The 18122-nt window shown below is 41.8% G+C and overlaps 1 protein-coding gene across 1 annotated transcript in view; it reads left to right on the top strand.

Annotated features, from left to right (window-relative positions):
- The window catches only part of pld1a (phospholipase D1a), a 41038-nt gene that overhangs the window by 14661 nt on the left and 8255 nt on the right, over positions 1 to 18122 (top strand). The window contains exons 4-20 of the mRNA XM_080783981.1: positions 198 to 340; positions 1100 to 1211; positions 2857 to 2922; positions 4318 to 4376; positions 4739 to 4831; positions 5120 to 5272; positions 6121 to 6270; positions 7018 to 7101; positions 9093 to 9174; positions 9512 to 9622; positions 11125 to 11310; positions 11739 to 11949; positions 12039 to 12167; positions 13612 to 13730; positions 15469 to 15582; positions 17246 to 17356; positions 17962 to 18050. Coding sequence (XP_080640107.1) covers positions 198 to 340; positions 1100 to 1211; positions 2857 to 2922; positions 4318 to 4376; positions 4739 to 4831; positions 5120 to 5272; positions 6121 to 6270; positions 7018 to 7101; positions 9093 to 9174; positions 9512 to 9622; positions 11125 to 11310; positions 11739 to 11949; positions 12039 to 12167; positions 13612 to 13730; positions 15469 to 15582; positions 17246 to 17356; positions 17962 to 18050 — 2012 coding nt within the window. The remainder of the gene's footprint in view (positions 1 to 197; positions 341 to 1099; positions 1212 to 2856; positions 2923 to 4317; positions 4377 to 4738; positions 4832 to 5119; positions 5273 to 6120; positions 6271 to 7017; positions 7102 to 9092; positions 9175 to 9511; positions 9623 to 11124; positions 11311 to 11738; positions 11950 to 12038; positions 12168 to 13611; positions 13731 to 15468; positions 15583 to 17245; positions 17357 to 17961; positions 18051 to 18122) is intronic.

The following is an 18122-nucleotide window of genomic DNA, read 5'->3' as shown; positions in this document are numbered from 1 at the left end:
ATGTGAGCATTCTTTTTTTAGTTATGATCCTTATTTGATCTTACACTCCTCCACCTCCTCACCCCCCCAACATGTGCGTGTGCGTGTGTGTGTGTGTGTGTGTGTGTGTGTGTGTGTGTGTGTGTGTGTGTGTGTGTGTGTGTGTGTGTGTGTGTGTGTGTGTGTGTGTGTGTGTGTGTGTGCGCGCGCGTGCGCAGTCCATGCCTGTGGTGTTTAAGATTGAGATGAAGCATGGCGAGTTCAGTTGGGAGGTGAAGAGGAAGGAAAAACACTTTATGGAACTTCACAGAGAACTTATGCGATACAAGACCTTAATGAGGATACCACTGCCTTCACGCAGGTACACACACACACACACACGTATGAGCGTGCGACACACACACACGTGAGTGTGCAGCGCACACACACATACACACACACACACACACACACACACACACACACACACACACACACACACACACACACACACAGTCACAAATACACGTGTAGCAGCATTAAGTACAAGACACATGCATTCAAAGACTGTGCAATACGATCACTATCATGATATGAGACTAGATTTTGTCTGGAATGTTGTATATCATAATATTATGATATGGCATACTTTCCTGGTTTCTGACTGTTCTAGCTTAATTATTTTATTAACTTTGTTATGATATAGGCGACGGCGTTACTGATACTTATTTATCAAAACTCAATATTTTGTGAAAGCACCTATTTAGTCAAAAATATTATATTTGATTTATTTTCCATATCCATTGTTAGTCACAGATGTGCATATACAAAGTAAAACCCACTCATGCAAAACTGCATGCATGCTAAATTCATTCATTCATTCACACACACGAATGCAGGTGTATGTATGTGTTTGTTTTACATAGAAGATTAGAAACAGAGATGTAGCAGTGACAAAAGCCACACAATGCAAATAAATACTCAACTTTCACATTCATTTGTTTTCACATAAGCAACATTGCTCAGTGAAATCCTATGTTACACTTTTATATACTCACAGAGTTACAAATGGTTACATTCTTTACACTGAAGATTTCACTGTGTCACTGTATTTTCTCTCTCTCTTTTCTCCGTCTCTCAGTCACACCGTGAGGAGGAAGAGTGTGAGGAAGAGTGAGGTGAGAGCGATGCCAATGTTGCCACGGAGTGGAGGAGACCAGCTGGCACGAGACGAGCACGCCTCCAGCCGGAGGGTAGGTGTCCACTGAGCACTAAATGCAATAAATTGGCTGTATGAGACAGCTCGCCACAGCGTGTCAAGGTATTTCTGCTACCAAGGTGATGACACGGACCGCATGGAAGTGGTGAATTGTGATGACAAAGGTTTTGAACCAGCAGCCATATAGATGTGAATGACTTAATTATTGAAATTAGCTGCCAGAGACGAGCAGCGATTACCTCTACTTCTCATCCCCACCAACCCCCGCTCTCCTGGCCTGAGCCACTCTGAGCACCCCCGCATCACCTGACCTGCTCCCACAATACTGGGGATAGATTTTTGAGTGGTGCAACGGAACCACTCCAAGGAACAGCAATGTCCGTGTTGTTCACCTATGATGTTAATGAGCACGAGTATGACTATTAGTACCAGTAGGGTACCAGTTGTGCCAGAAACGGAGAGAGGGCAGCGGTGGCTCTGAGGGTTAGAGGAGCGCCCTTGTTGCCGAAAGGTTGCCAGTTCGATTCCCCGGACGGGTAGGAAAAATCTGGGTGGGGAAGTGATTGTCATCACTCACCCAACACCGCTGAAGTTCCCTTGAGCAAGGCACTGAACCCCCAACTGCTCCCCCTGGAGCTGCTTAGTGGCCAACAGTATAAGACTGTGGTTGTACTGGTCAGCTCCCAGGTTTTAATGTGTGTGTGTGTGTGTGTGTGTGTGTGTGTGTGTGTGTGTGTGTGTGTGTGTGTGTGTGTGTGCGCGTGTGTGTGTCTGTCTGTGTGTTTCTATGTGCAGAGCGTTGCTGAAAATGAGCACCTGTGCTCAGCTACTTCCCTGGGTAAATAAAGAATAAATAAAAAAAGAGAGATAGTGCTGTACTGTTGCCTGCTAATGAGAGAGAGGGGGGAGAGGGGAGTTGCACCACTCAGTTCACACAGGTGTGATTTTTTAAATGTATGTTAAGTTGTCAATCTATCTACAACTGCTAGTTTAAAACTTTAATATTAGCTAATTCCATGCAGCAGTTTCTGTCCATCTCAAGTGGTGTCGAGTGTGGGTGGTTAGACCACGCCCAGTGCCCACCGAGTGGATCTAAGCGAGCAGCTGCATCACAGAGAGGCAGACCTCACAGAGAGGCAGGAGATGTGTACACACTCAATGCTCATCTCTGACTCGCAGCTTGTTTATAATGGATGTACACATTTTACGCAATAAATAGGCCATCTACAGTAGTTGCATGTGGTATCCAACTATCCACTATCCATCTTGATTAATTCCACACCTACTAGCTGCTATTCTAATTGATTTGTTCAATATTCACAGCTTCCATACAGTCAATGCCTACTTCAGAGCACAGCGCGCTCCAAGAATTGGTTTGTCGCCTGTACTCTTTTTCCTGTCTTGTCGTACCGTTTCAATGGGAAAAGCTCAGGATTCTGGATCTCCATAGAGTTTTCATTGAAACCCATTCTCTGAACGTGGCAGCGCGATGCTACTGTTCATTCAGCGTAAGGTTACTTTGCACTTACTTGTTTGTTGTGACATGTAGCCCTTTGCCAACATGGAACATGTGTGATCTGTGTGAGTCTGTCAATGCTTTTGGGTATGTGACTCAATGTGGTTAATAGTCTCTATAATGTGACTTCTTTTCATACTTTTCATACTTTTATTTACAACAGAAACAGCTAGAAGACTATCTGAACAAGCTGTTGAGGATGGCACTGTATCGCAATTATCATCATACTGTGAGTAGAACTAACAGTAGACACACTACTACTAACTGGTACCACAAATATCATAATAGTAAACACTGTACTACTACTAGTAACCAACCATAAAACCACTAAAACATAATGTATGTAACCTCACCTCACAGCAAAACACACACTGGTCTGTAGTATACTATATTCCAGCACTTCTCTGTTATGATCCAGGAATGTTTTGTCACACCTTGTGTGGGCACCGCGGCTTTGAAGGTTTACCGCTTGACTTTTAGCAGCATATGCTAAGAATGCTAAGAATGTCATTATAGTAGCATGTTGTACTAGGGATGGACAGATGCTAGGTTTCATGTTCACCTGGTAGATACTTTGAAGCACAAAATTGTTCTCTTTGCACTCTACATACGTGTGTGACCATTTACCCTGTACTGTCGTTTGTTGACTAGGGTTCATGCTTTCATTTACTCAAACTTTGCACTTGTAAGTTGCTCATAAGAGTGTCTGCTAAATTGCATATCATAATAGCAGTGTGTGCATTAAAGCTTTTTTTGCCACACACTATATCAACACTAAATGTTAATATAATTTTCAGTGTTTATACACGCGTTGGCACAGATCATTAAAACGTTTTGTCATAACACTAATTATGTCCTAATCTTAAACGGTAAAATACATGTGGGATGCTTTGAGTTGAAAAGAGAACTATGGAATGGTGATTGGCTAATATATAGTCATGTTGTCTCATTGTACAGATTTACAGAATGTAAGAATTAGTATCGTCTCCAAATACTGTCCTACAGTAAATCAGTCAGTGTTGGTCTATATAAAGTTGTAACTCTGATATTGCAAGGGTCCCAGTTGGTTATATTTGAACGTGCTCAGATTGTGAAAGTGAAATTGGAAGTCATGAAACCAAACCAAATAAATGAGGAGACAAAAATTGGAACTGCAACACTAAAATATTTAAGCTGATGGATGGATTCTCTCTCCTGATTGGTTGATATTGTTGCACTGCCTTTTCTGTTTTCCAAAGAGCTGGGAGACCCCTGACACTGAACAAACACTATATTACAATGATAGCTATCATAATACAGAGCTTTAACCTTTTATCAATGTCTTAAAAAATAACAATAATAATGTAATCGTCAGGATCTTACAATAACAATAATAATGTAATCGTCAGGATCTTACTGTGTACCTGTTGGTATAATAGACACTGTAAGTTGTGTTTTTGAGGGGCTCTAGCCTCTCCTATATTCTAATAGGAATAATAATATAAGCTATTACACATACATTGATTGAATCGGCTATTTTTGTCCTACACAAATTCCCATTGACAATGAGTGGAGAATTTACGCCATGATGTACGATTATAAGAGCGCCCCTCACTTCACATGGGTGTGATTTTTCTATTCTCAGATGGAGTTTATTGACATCAGCCAGATGTCTTTCATCCATGAACTGGGACCTAAAGGACTGTGAGTAGCTCTTTCACGTGCATGCATGTGTGTTGGGAACTGTTGCAGGTCTACCAAGTACAAAGGTACTTTCAATGCCGGATATACTGTGCACAGAGCATAACCCAAACTCTGCACATACTTTGGGTGCTCATATCCCCTGACAGGTATGGACTAGTTGGTACAATATAACTTTCACAGCTGCAGTGGTAGGAGGTGGCCTCCCTGCTCTAAGGGCCGATTCATACTCCTATTTTACCGCTGTTTCGGCACTGTGATTTCGGCTCTTCACAAATTTTCAGTAGCACCGAAGAGCCGCCTGCATGTATGCTATGTGTGCTTGGTAATTCATGCGTTGTGTGTGTTGGTTTGTGCTCTTCCAGAGAGGGGATGGTCCATAAGCGTTCTGGAGGACATCGTATCCCTGGAATGAATTGCTGTGGTCACACTCAGGCCTGCTATCGCTGGTCCAAACGGTCTGTCCATATATCCTCAATCTCTCTCTTTTCATTAGCTGAGCCATAAAGCTATTGTAAACTAGAGCCTGGACGATATATCTGCCATTATTTGACATATTTTTATGACAGTGTGTGTGTGTGTGTGTGTGTGTGTGTGTGTGTGTGTGTGTGTGTGTGTGTGTGTGTGTGTGTGTCTCGTTCATTTTGTGGCTCAGCTATGCAAACCTTTCCCTTGTTCCCGTCATATTACATTACAAATATGGTTAAGAATGGATGGGACTATATATTTATCCGTGTCTCCTGTAGTTGGTTGGTGGTGAAAGACTCCTTCCTTATGTACATGAAGCCTGACTCCGGGGCCATCTCCTTTGTCATGCTGGTGGACAAGGAGTTCAGCATCAAGATGGATTCCAAGGACACTGAGACCAAACATGGTGTCCGCATCGACAGCCTCTCCAGGTGTGTGTGTGTGTGTGTGTGTGTGTGTGTGTGTTTGGCTTGCTACTTTTGATTTGATTTAGCACTATTAATAGAAAAACATGACAAATTGCAAGAAAGAGGCAGAAAACCCCAAAGTGCTTTATGCAATACCTACATAAATGTATAATGGGGGAAAAAAGAGAAAAAAGTAAATGGTAACGGAGGGGAAAAATTGGTTTACCTATCTCTATGAGTTGTCTCATACAGACATGCATTGAATGCAATGGTGTCCTCGAAAGTGTATTCAATGTGCTAAATATTCCACCTGTATGGTCCTTTTTAAGGCAGTGGTATTCGATACACCACCAAGATATCCATGCACCTGTCTAGATACTTCCTTAATGTTAACGAAGTCCACACCCACAATACCAGTGATAATTACAAAATACAAACTACCACCAGTATGTATATAGACAAAATCTACTATTTTTGAGATTTGGTGTTGACTTTGAGCCCTGGGGTGCCCTGTCAACTAAAGTTTTGTCAGTAATGAAATCTGTGTTGACACTCTTGCTGTGATGCATTGGTCATCGCTGCATTTAACTAATGTGTCCTTCTTATGTTTGGACAGTTGTGTTTTCTTAATGTTCTGTGGTTCATAGTTTGTTGTCTGGCAAAATAAAGAGACAACCACATGTGTCAGTGCAACAACAAGCTAGCTAAAAGCATGAGAACAAAATGAGATTGAGTTGTCATAATAGCCTCTCATTTCCTGACATTCCTGTGGTTCAATAATAATGTGCTACTGTTTGTGTGGGGGGTCTGCCTCGTATGTATACAGTATGTCTTTGTCTATTATAAAGTGTCTTGTCTCTGCCTCCAAACAGGAGCCTAGTGTTGAAGTGCAGCAGTTACAGACATGCGCGCTGGTGGGGCCAGAGCATTGAGACCTTTGTGAGGAGATATGGAAAGGCTTTCCTGCGAGACCATCGCTTTGGTTCTTTCGCTCAAGAGGAGGAGAACATCGCTGCTAAATGGTAATTCTGAAGGAGCTGGGATTAAAAATGCACTGAGTTAGTTTGACTTACTTACTTACTTAATATACAGTTAGTTTACTATCAAAGAATAGTTTACTACCCTGGACCGCTGGCCTAGTGGTCCGGGAACCTAGGCTCCCATGCAGTCTGACAGCGTGTCGCGGGTTCAAGTCCCCATCGTGACGACCTTTGCTGTATGTCACTCCCCGTCTCTCCCTCCCCATTTCCTGCCTTATCTACTGTATACTATCAATACAGGCAGAAAAAGACAAAAACATCTTAAAACTAAAATGATTGTTTACTACTATTCAGTAGTTTAAATCAACACTTAATTCATTCTAAGTATGGTAACTGCTTGTATAAGAAACCAATGAATATTCATACTAATGCTCTCTCTCTCTCTCTCTCTCTCTCTCTCTCTCTCTCTCTCTCTCTCTCTCTCTCTATCTGGTTGTATTTGTCAGCCTCACGTGGCCAATCCGCCAGGGGCTTTTTTTGCACTGGCAGATTCTTCTGGTCCCAGGCTAATACCATGTGGTTTTGCCACAGTTTCAGGCTTGTTGACACAAGACAAATTGTGACAGTGTGTGTGTGTGTGTGTGTGTGTGTGTGTGTGTGTGTCCACACCTAGGTGTGTGATTATACTTGTGTGTGCAGCGAGGCTAAGACAAACTCTGTATATGTAGGAACGGTTGTGTATAGAGATATTACACATTGTAATTTGAAGTCTTACTCTTATGTGTACAGGTATGTGAATGGGAAGACGTACATGGAGGATGTTGCAGATGCTCTAGAAGAAGCAAAAGAAGAGATCTTCATCACTGACTGGTGGTACGTATGTGTGTGTTGGTGGGTGCTTCCATATTGAGCCCAATTTATGTTTTGGTGGAAAAATGCTTTCAATCCATCCAAAGATTTGGTCCCATCGCCATGGGCCATGCGTCGTCTCCGATAGAGATGTCCCGATCACGTTTTTTGCTCCCGATCCAATTCCGATCATTTTGAGTATCCGCCGATAACGATTTTTCTTATGCCATATCACAATAGTACAATATCCAAAATCACAGACAATATCCAGTCTAATATCATGATATGGATACTAGATTAGTATATTATACTAATATACTATATTGATACTAGGGATGTCCCGATCACGTTTTTCTGTTCTCGTTCCGATTCCAACGAGATTTGAAAATGACGTGATCGGCCCCGATTTCTGATTTTCAGCAGTTGGATACAGACGGTTAAGGCTCTGTGAGACATTGTAGCACCTTTGCCTTCTAAATATTACTCTTTCTTTACAGTCCCCCAGTGTTCATTTTACATATAAGGGTTAATCCTCAGATCTAAATGAACACAGAGGGTTTAGCAGTGCAAGTGTAGACTTTGGGAAAGGCTGATAAACACAGCCATGGGCATCGTAAAAGAGCCAGACAGCTACAGTATAATTAGATAGAGAACAAGGCACCCTTAAGCCTTTCCTCCAGGAGCCACGAGGAAGAGATGTATTAATCTCTTTGGCATGCTTAAGAGCACAAAAATACGTTATCCACATCTTCAAGAGCATGTTATTAACTGAACCTTTGATTCTTTGAGCACTTGGCAATTCAATCCTTCTCCAAGCTGCAGTGTAATCATCTCTCTCTGTGAACTGGTCTCAGTGCGGAAATGGGTAGCTATTGTTATACAGGTTAATCAGTATGCCAATATTAAAGGCTAAATCACTAACCAAATAACCGTTGACATTCCTATGGATGACGGGTGGAAACGTTTCGATATTTTTAGCTTTTGATACGTGGCAGTAGGTATTGCTTGCCTAGCCTAGTGGCAATGGCGTGAAATGATTGTGTCTGGGGTGTGGAGTGTCCTTGATGATCCAGTGTACTAGTCACAACCATACATAACATGGTTACCCTCAGCTCCTGGGTTACTTTTTGGCTGCTAGGTATTACAATGCTACTGGCTCTAGTTACAGTTTCGTCCACACACCAAGAATAGATACCTGGCACACTTGACACTACTGGTGAGAACTTCTCTTTACAAATATACTGCCACACCTCTGCACCCCTCTCTTCATCCCCATTCTCTTAATCCCACCCTGCCTTTTCTTATTTCTTGATGTCAGCATGTCTTTGTCTGTTTTGCTCTCTCCATCCATCTGCCAGGGGTTGTGTTACTCATTTGATTCTTTTGAGAACAATACACTGTGCGCGCTGTATCTCTGTGTTTGTTTGTTTGTTTGTTTGTGGGTGTAGAGGAGGGTGTGGTTGGGAGGGAGTGTAGGCAAATGATAGTGTCTTGAAAGTGTCTCCTCTATTAAATAAGGATAATGATCTAAACCGCTTTATATACTGAAGACGTTTCTTTACATCCCCTTCCTGGTTCTGTCGCTTTCTATCTCTTTTCTGTCGTTTACTGTACTTGCATACCACTGTATGTGTAGACGTAATCACAGTGTTTCCTTCCAAGCTGTCATAGTCGTTGGTTTGATCGATGACTTGTATTTGAAATTTGACACAATGGTGTGATTCTATTGACTTTACGACAGCTTTGTTGTGTTCTTGCGCCCTAATAGTTTATGTTTCCCCAGAGCCGAATGTGAGGCTGTTGAGACAAGACATCATTAGGCTCTTAGGTACTTAACCAGGGAAATGTCACTCAGTGTAATGTTAGTCATTGGCATTGTGACAGCACTGGACACCACATGTGACTGTACTGTGTACAGTACAGTAATGGGAAGAGTCCCTCTGCTTTGAATCATGTCAAACACAGCTTACTGTCAACAGAATACCTGAGAGTAGACAGTTTGTTTTCTCTTGCAGGCTGAGTCCAGAGATCTTCCTCAAGAGGCCTGTGGTAGAGGGAAACAGATGGAGACTCGATTGCATCCTCAAACGCAAGGCAGTAAGTATAAGACATGATATAGGAAAAATGATCTTGAGTTATTTTCTGAATAATGATGGTAATCTGGACATTTGACATTTCTGTAATGAGCTTTAATTAAGATTGTTTAGTATACAAGTTGCCAGAGAGATAAGAAAGGTGGGAGACAGTGGGTGAGGACATACAGCAAGAGCACTGGTCTGGATTCAAACCCAGTTGCTAGAATGACTTTAGCCTTATTTATATGGCATGCATGACTTCTGAGTAATATTTTCCCTTCTTCAAAGCACATACCATTTTGACATGGATATACTGCAAGTCTGCAACCTCAATGTCCGCCGTGTATCTCTGCACACAGCAACTGGGCGTGCGTATCTTTGTGATGCTGTACAAGGAGGTGGAACTGGCACTGGGAATCAACTCAGGCTACAGCAAGAGGACCCTCATGCACATGCACCCTAACATCAAGGTAACACTGTGACACATGTACACATGCACCCTAACATCAAGGTAACACTGTGACACATGTACACATGCACCCTAACATCAAGGTAACACTGTGACACATGTACACATGCACCCTAACATCAAGGTAACACTGTGACACATGTACACATGCACCCTAACATCAAGGTAACACTGTGACACATGTACACATGCACCCTAACATCAAGGTAACACTGTGACACATGTACACATGCACCCTAACATCAAGGTAACACTGTGACACATATACACATGCACCCTAACATTAACCACTTAAAACCCATATGTTTAAGCTACAGCTTTCAAAAGGAAGCACGCACATCTCCAGAAATTCTAAAAGTGCTGAACAAAAATATACGTACAATGAAAAAGAAAAAGGTGTGGTATCAGGTATGATACCTGACGAATACCCGTAAGGGTCGAAACGTTGTTGCCTAAATAAAGTTTCCTGGGAGCAGATACACAGTGTGCGGACAGCCCTTCTTTTTCATTGTCAGCTAAAGCGTTCCCCATAACACGGATGCTGGGGTTTAAGTCGATTACTCGCCCCATGGAGAGTTATATTCATGGATATTTTATTTGTTTTTGTCACATTCCTATGTCGATAATTTGATGACACGCAGGGGCTCTCTATGGAGACACAAAGAGTCTCCTTTGTGTCTAATCATATGCACCGTAGGAATAATGTCCTCAGATATGGCTACAATGTCTTCAGATATTGTATAGCAGCAGCAGTAATAATACAGCATGGTTTTGTTCAACTTAAATCACCCCATGTTCATTTGCATAAGCCATTTCGAATATTTCATCCCCTAGGGGTTGCCAGGATAATTCAACTTTATTTTTTTTTATTTTTTTTGTAGTAGATGTACTATTATAACTTCACAGGTTCAAAGGTCACTAATGGGCTTGTGTTCAGCCAAATTAGCTATAATTGCATGAAAAACACAGCTGTTGTGTAATGCAGTTAGTACTGTATATTCTTTATTTTCATTTAGGTGACACTGACCTAAAAATATTTGCTCAATATCACTTTGACAGGACACAGCCACAGGAGGGCAACAACGAATGCAGAGTGATATACAGAGTTTTAGTCCCGCTTAACCCCATTCCCAGTTTACCACCTCACAAGAAATGAGACCATGGAAAACAACTGCTGCTGAAAATGTCCAGGACGTACAGGATAATAAGTTGTTATCCAGCCAACCGGAACTTAATGTCCCTAGAGCTATGAGGAGCGACAGCCCCGCCCCCCGCTATTCACTTCAGTGGAAGTTGCTCAGTGGCGTTTTGAAGGACCCGGAAGAACAAAGATGCATTGTTCTTTAATATTTGATGCTATTTCTCGAATATGTTGACAATTTCTGACAATTTTGCACCTGTACTTGAGTATTTACTTCAGTATATACATTACATACCACCATGCCCCTCACTCATGGCAAATAAACCCTGTGATAAAAGTCTGTGTCCGTGTGTGTCTTCCAGGTGATGCGACATCCAGACCATGTCTCCTCCTCCGTCTATCTGTGGGCGCATCACGAGAAGATCATCGTCATCGACCAATCGGTGGCATTCGTGGGCGGGATCGACCTGGCGTACGGTCGCTGGGACGACAGAGAGCATCGGCTCACTGACGTGGGAAGCGTGACACGCTCTGTGGCCCAGGAGATGGTTAGACACACGCACAATGTTTTGAATTGTAAAATCTTGTAGAGCTTTAGTGTCACATCACAGTTTTACAGGTAAAAAGAATTGGGTGAAATTAGTTTTCGTCCACATTTCCCATAGTGTCATTTTTTCAGAGAAAATGAGAGGCGGTGGTAAGGAGGTCAAGGCAGGAAAAGAAAGAAAGTATGTACTAGTGTAGCCAACAGTTGGAGGTGGCAACCTAGGCATGACAGTGTCGCCTTTGTGAGAGAATACACTGGGTGTGGACAAATTAAGTAAAAATTAAACCTACGCCCTTGGAAAGAGAGGAAGAGAAAGTGACACACACAAGTAGAGTGACAACAAGTATATGCCTGTGGGCCTGCATACTAATAATACATTATACCATTATGTTAACACATCTCCTGATATCCTCCATGTCCTCTTCTCAGTCTGGCTACGCCAACACTCCCTCCAGTAAGGGCGTGTCCTCCTCCGACGGCGTCTCCCATAGCAACGGTCAGGGGGCGGCGCCCTGCGACGCGGTGGACCTGCCAAAGCTAAAGGGGATTGGTCGGACCAGGAAGACCCGCTTCACCCTGAAGCGTCTGCATAAACCCACTCTGCGGCACACAGACAGCGTCAGCAGCGTGGACAGCACAGGTCTGTGCGTGTATGTGTGTGAGTGACTGATGCAAATCGAGAATATACTGTATTTATTTATCTTACACATGGCCTGTGTGTGTGTTTAGGGAGTGGTTCAGTGCGGAGCCTGAAAACAGATGTTGGAGAGTTGTTGGGGAACACTCGTTTCTGGCATGGAAAAGACTACTGCAACTTTGTCTACAAGGACTGGATCCAGCTGGAGAAACCCTTCGATGGTGTGACATGCGCACAGGCGCGTGTGTGCGCTTGCGCACGCACACACGCACACACACACACACACACACACACACACACACACACACACACACACACACACACACACACACATATACTGTATCAAATCCAAAGACACATATACATTATATCTCTGCTGCTCGTAGGAAACCTCATCATTACTCCAAAATGTTCATTTTTCAGGAAATGAGAAATATATTTTTTAAGGAAATGTATAAAACCTTATATTTTTTAAATGATGGAATACTGCCTCATCAAAGTTGTTGTCAATTTCTTGCATGAGAAGGAGAGAGGTGGTGGAGTTTTAGCAGACAGTTTGAGGGTCCATGGAGTTAAGAGGTTTTGCCCAATGCATTTTTTACTACTTTCCATTGGTTCAATATTTTCGAAAAACAACACACAGTTGTTCACTAGCATTGATTTATGGGAAAAAAATCTAAAACCTAAAAAATTGAGTTATGAGGTTTTCTCCGGACAGCAACGATATCCAAAAACACTTGAACATGTAATACACAAATAACTCTAGCACAAAAATGCACGCACGAACATCTGTATAATTGCACCATTTACACACGCACGTGCACACACACACACACACACACACACACACACACACACACACACACACACACACACACACACACAATGTGTTACTGTGGTGTGTCATATGAGAGAAGATTAATAAACTACTTATCTGGAAAGAGCGCAGACAGGTTGGTTCACCTGTGATTTTTATCTTGGTGTGAGAGAAAATTTGGAGGAAATCTTTTGTTATTTAAGGACTGCAATACACCAGAAAAAGTACCTACAGTACACACCTACACACACACACACACACACACACACACACACACACACACATACTTTTATTGGTGTTATTTTCTCAGCATGCTGATGATCTCATCATTTCCCATACACCAGTGTTGGAAATGAAGCATCATCATGTGGAAAGCTGTACTTATACTGTATCATGTAGACTCTTGGGGCTCTATTTTCGTCCATGCTAAACCCCTTATCCCTAAACTATTTTGCTTACCTTTTTTTAAACATTTTTGAATAGTTAAAATAGCTAATAGCTACATCGACACGTGAGCTTGTATTGGCTTTTGGATTGGATTTTAACTATTCAAATATGTTTTTCAAAATAGTGCCTTGGATCCTCTTCTTTCATGTTATGATTTAACCTCGCCAACGAGCACCTGTATTCAGTTCAACAAACAAAGGACCACGGCAGCGCTCCCTTCCTCTATTCATCCTTCCTCTCCACCTTTCTTCTCTTTCTTTTCATCCCTTCCATCTATGACGCTACTAACACTAACTGACACTACTAAATCACTACTAAATTTCCTTCCTTGTACTCTCCACTTTCTGCCCCCTCCTCTCCTCCTCTCTCTCTCTCTCTCTCTCTCTCTCTCTCCCCCCCAGACTTCATTGACAGGCACACCACGCCTCGTATGCCCTGGCATGACATAGCCTCAGTGGTCCATGGCAGAGCAGCCAGGGACGTAGCCAGACACTTCATTCAGCGCTGGAACTTCACCAAGGTTCATTAACAATGTTTAACATACTGTACATGTTGTTTTTGAGTGGTGCAACCACTCCAAGGAACAGCAATGTCCGTGTTCACCTATGTATGTGTAGGTTCATGAACACCAGTATGACTATGACTACCGTACCATTAGGGGGCGCTGTTGTGCCAGAAACAGAGAGAGAGAGATAGTATTAGTGCTGCACTGTTGCCTGCTAATGAGAGAGAGAGGGAGAGAGAGAGAGGAGAGGAGGGGGGGGGGGGGGGGGGGGAAGTTGCACCACTCAGTTCACACGGGTGTGATTTTTGTTATCTTGTTACCCCCCAACACGTGATACAAACACCTCCATTCAAAGGTCCACAATGGAAATAAAAGAATAAAACGCAATATACACACACACACACACACACACACACACACACACAGTAGAGTGTTTGTTTGTTTTCTTTATAAGGATCCCCATTAGCTTTTGCCTTGACAAAAGCTAGTCTTCCTGGGGTCCGACACAGACATACATTTAACATAGGCAATACTTACAATTGTTTACAAAAACTAACTCAAAATAAAACATAGTAAAATAAAAGAAATAAAATAAAATAAACATAGGAGAAATAAAAAGCAAAGAAACATAGCAAAACATCACTTTCAACACATTATACATTTGAATTATTATTTTCCCAGGGTTACTGTAGCAACTGTAGCAAGCTGTAGCAAGTGTTCCTTTAAAGCATATTTGAAAGATAATTTATGTTGTGTTATGTTAATGTGAGGTGGTAACATGTTCCAAAATGATATTGATCGATACATAACTGTTTGTTTAAGGAGGTTCGTTTTTGGAGCAGGGAGTGATAAATGACCGAGGCTTGCAATTCTGGTGTTATGATTATGTCTGTCACTTGATTTTGTCACTTGACCCATGACTGAGGATGTCAAGTATGCGGAGCACTTCCTGACCATGGCTATACCTCTACCCATCTTAGTTACAATGCCATCAATATGGTCCGACCATGACAATTCACTGTCCAGTAGAACACCAAGCAGTTTAGTTTTCTTAACCTGTTCTATTGGTATACCGGACATTGATAGGTGCAGCTGAGGGTCACCAATAAGCATATGCCTGGTGCCAAAAACAATACTTTTTGTTTTGGCAACATTCAGTGCTAGTTTGTTATTTTTCACCCAGTTAGATACCCTCTCAAGATCCAGATTTAAATTACTCACTAACTCATTTAATGAAGGGGCAGTACTATACAGAGTAGTGTCATCAGCATACATTACCATATGGGTGTTCATAGCCACACAAGGGAGATCATTAGTAAAAATAATGAAAAGTAAAGGACCCAAACAGCTTCCTTGAGGAACCCCACAATAATTATACTTGCATTCGGAGTGTGCTAATGGATGGAGAGATGCTGTCCTGTAGCTATGAAGTAGTGGTTTTGATTTCTGTAAATAGATATTTGTGTCCTATGTCCCACAATGTGTGCTGATAGGAACATCAGCTGCTTTACATACATAGGTTTGTTGTCCTAGTTAGTTTGTAGTTATCTTAGTGCCCAAATTCTTCTACCTTACTTGAAGTGAGCAATTAATTTAACTAAAAACACATGCTGACAACAAAGACGTTGGAACATTCCACTTGCCAAGAGTTGCACTTTTTTCCACAGCGCTCTCTGTCTCTCTCTCTCTCTGCCTCTACTACTTCACATCTTTACCTACTCTCCTTTACACTCTCTCTCTCTCTTCCTCTCAGATTATGAAACCCAAGTACCGTTCTCTCTCCTACCCATACCTGCTGCCTAAATCTCACACCTGTGCTGATGAACTGAGCTATAAGGTGCCCAATTCTGTCATCACCAAAGTGCAGGTGAGAAAAGACGACCAGTGCTTCACTTATGCACATTACATGAGAGGATGTGCTTTACCGTCATTAATGCCACGCCTGCATTGCTGCAGGAACGAGCCGATAGGCGAGTTCCGTAGGCAGTGCAGAAGTAACGCACATCCTTAATTGTAATATTGCGATTATACAACAGTTACCCTTAAGAAACACAAACTCAATTTCATTATAACTAAGATATTCGATAAAAAATTTCATAATTGTTTTAATGACAGATATCGCCACTACGACCAAAAATGTAGCCACCCAGAAAGCAATAGAAATGCTCTGGGAGAGACTCAGGATAGCTGTGTCCTGAGTCTTTTGATTAGGTGTCATCCATCATGCTCGTTTAAGCACGGCTAGATGGTTGTTTCAACCAATCAGATTGCTTCCTCGAAACGACCTGTTGTATAATTTAGCTTCTGTGTGTATATTATGTACTTGTGTGAGTGGGATACAATGAGAGTGAGTGTGATAGTTGATTTCTGGGCCAAGATGTTACATAATCATCTTGCAGTTGAATCTTGACGCTTGGGAAATTATTTTTAGCCTGATCTTTTCAATACAATTTCAATGTTCTTATAGTGCCAATTCACAACAAGACACTTTATTGCGGTCAATAACTTTTAATTGCAATGTTTTGGTCAAGGTCCTTCTTCAGGCATGATGCCCGAAGAAGGTCCTTGACTGAAACAGTGTGATAAAAACGAAATAATCTCATGTTAATATTGTTTTACGGGAGGACCGACCAATGCCAAGCCCTAACCTCATTGTGTTATGGCATCACGTGAAAACTATATATGGGCACAAAAGGGGTCATACCCAAATATTGGCATATACTGAAGACATCAGAGATATCCATACAGTATATGGACATATTGGTCAGATCAGCGGTGCGACGTAGGTGTGAGGACGTCTAGTGTATATTTATTCTTTGTTGAGCAAGTCAAGACGGTGTGTGTGTGGGTGTTTACATTCTTTGACCTACAGTGTATGTACGTACAGTATAATACTCCAACACACCTCACACAACAATTTTATTCAGGTGTGCAAAAGTCTTTTGATTGCCTCTTATTACTAAAACACATGCAACTGACCTACCAGCTACCACCAACATTGTGCTGTTTTGTTAGAATTGCATTGCATATACTGTATTTGCACATTATAATTTATAAAGCATTTGTGTTATTATGTATACAAACAAACCTGTATGTATCTCTGTTCTCTCTTGTAGACCACAACATTGCCTCTTATTCCTGTAGGCCAAGCCTTTTCATTACTATATTATCTTTTACTCGGTTATTCAAAGTCAACCCATAAAACTATAAACTGCCTGTTTACTTCCTCATGCAGTGGTTACAGCACATATACTGTTGTGTTAACTAGTAACACCAGTTGTTAAACAAATGTACACCTATGTACATCCATAATACGTTTGTGTTGTATGTGTTGTAACTATTGCATAGCTCTGTCTATGTGGATAGGTTATAAAGCCATAAAGATTACCTATTTTATGTAGATGTGTCACTGTTTGCCCCTGTGTCCATAGCTTTTACACTTATTTGTCTACAGATACAGTAGGTGATCAGACGTTAATATTTTCAGTGGTTTTGTAGTACAACTCTACCTCCGTCTGTGTGTGTATTAGATTCTGCGGTCGGCTGCAGACTGGTCAGCTGGTATTAAATACCATGAGGAGTCCATACATAATGCCTACATCCAGGTTATTGCCAAGAGCAAGCACTTCATCTACATAGAGGTAAATGACATGCAATATTATTACAGCATAACTTGATCAACTTGGTATTATTCTTAGGTGAATAGTATGAGTACAATATATAATATTTATTTTCCAATGCCAATCCAAATAGTTTATCAACTGTTGCTATGCAGGTCAAGCTTTCGCCACCTCATAGCTGGCAATGTTATTTCCCATGGCTGTGTTGTTGAACGTCGGGAAAGTAACACGCCTGATCCACCCTTGATCTAATGACCGTAGACTTACCGTGCAACATGAAAACTCCTGTCGGGTAGTTGTTAAAAGTTGATTTCTCCCTCTGTAATTTCCTCGTATTTCTAGTTTATTTAAATAATGTCATGCAATTTTTTCCCCTGCATAGCCTTCTGCAGGCCTGGTAGACCAGATTTAGAATACATTTTGATGCTCTTGCTACTGAAATGATTTGATTGAGAAATCCCGCCATTTAACATGCATCTCTATGGGGGAGAAGGACAGCTTGCCCTGTCTCCTCGCTGCTAACGTGCCTATTGGACAAGGAGGGGTTGGGGAGGGACTTGACGAAGGGCTAATTGGCCTCTGGTGTTGATGGGTTAAATACAATGCTTGTGCTCTTCTTGCCTCAGAACCAGTTCTTCATTAGCTGTGCTGACAACAGGACCGTCTACAACAAGATAGGCGATGCCATCATCGAGAGGATCCTCAGAGCACACAAGTACTTCCCTTTGTCTGCACCCATTTGTTTGTATCAGTGATTTTAAACCTTCTCTCTTTGATGTGATGGACA

Source organism: Protomyctophum bolini, assembly GCF_963924005.1.
Source record: "Protomyctophum bolini genome assembly, chromosome: 15".
Lineage (NCBI taxonomy): Eukaryota > Metazoa > Chordata > Actinopteri > Myctophiformes > Myctophidae > Protomyctophum > Protomyctophum bolini.
This window is presented reverse-complemented; position numbering and strand designations above follow the sequence as displayed.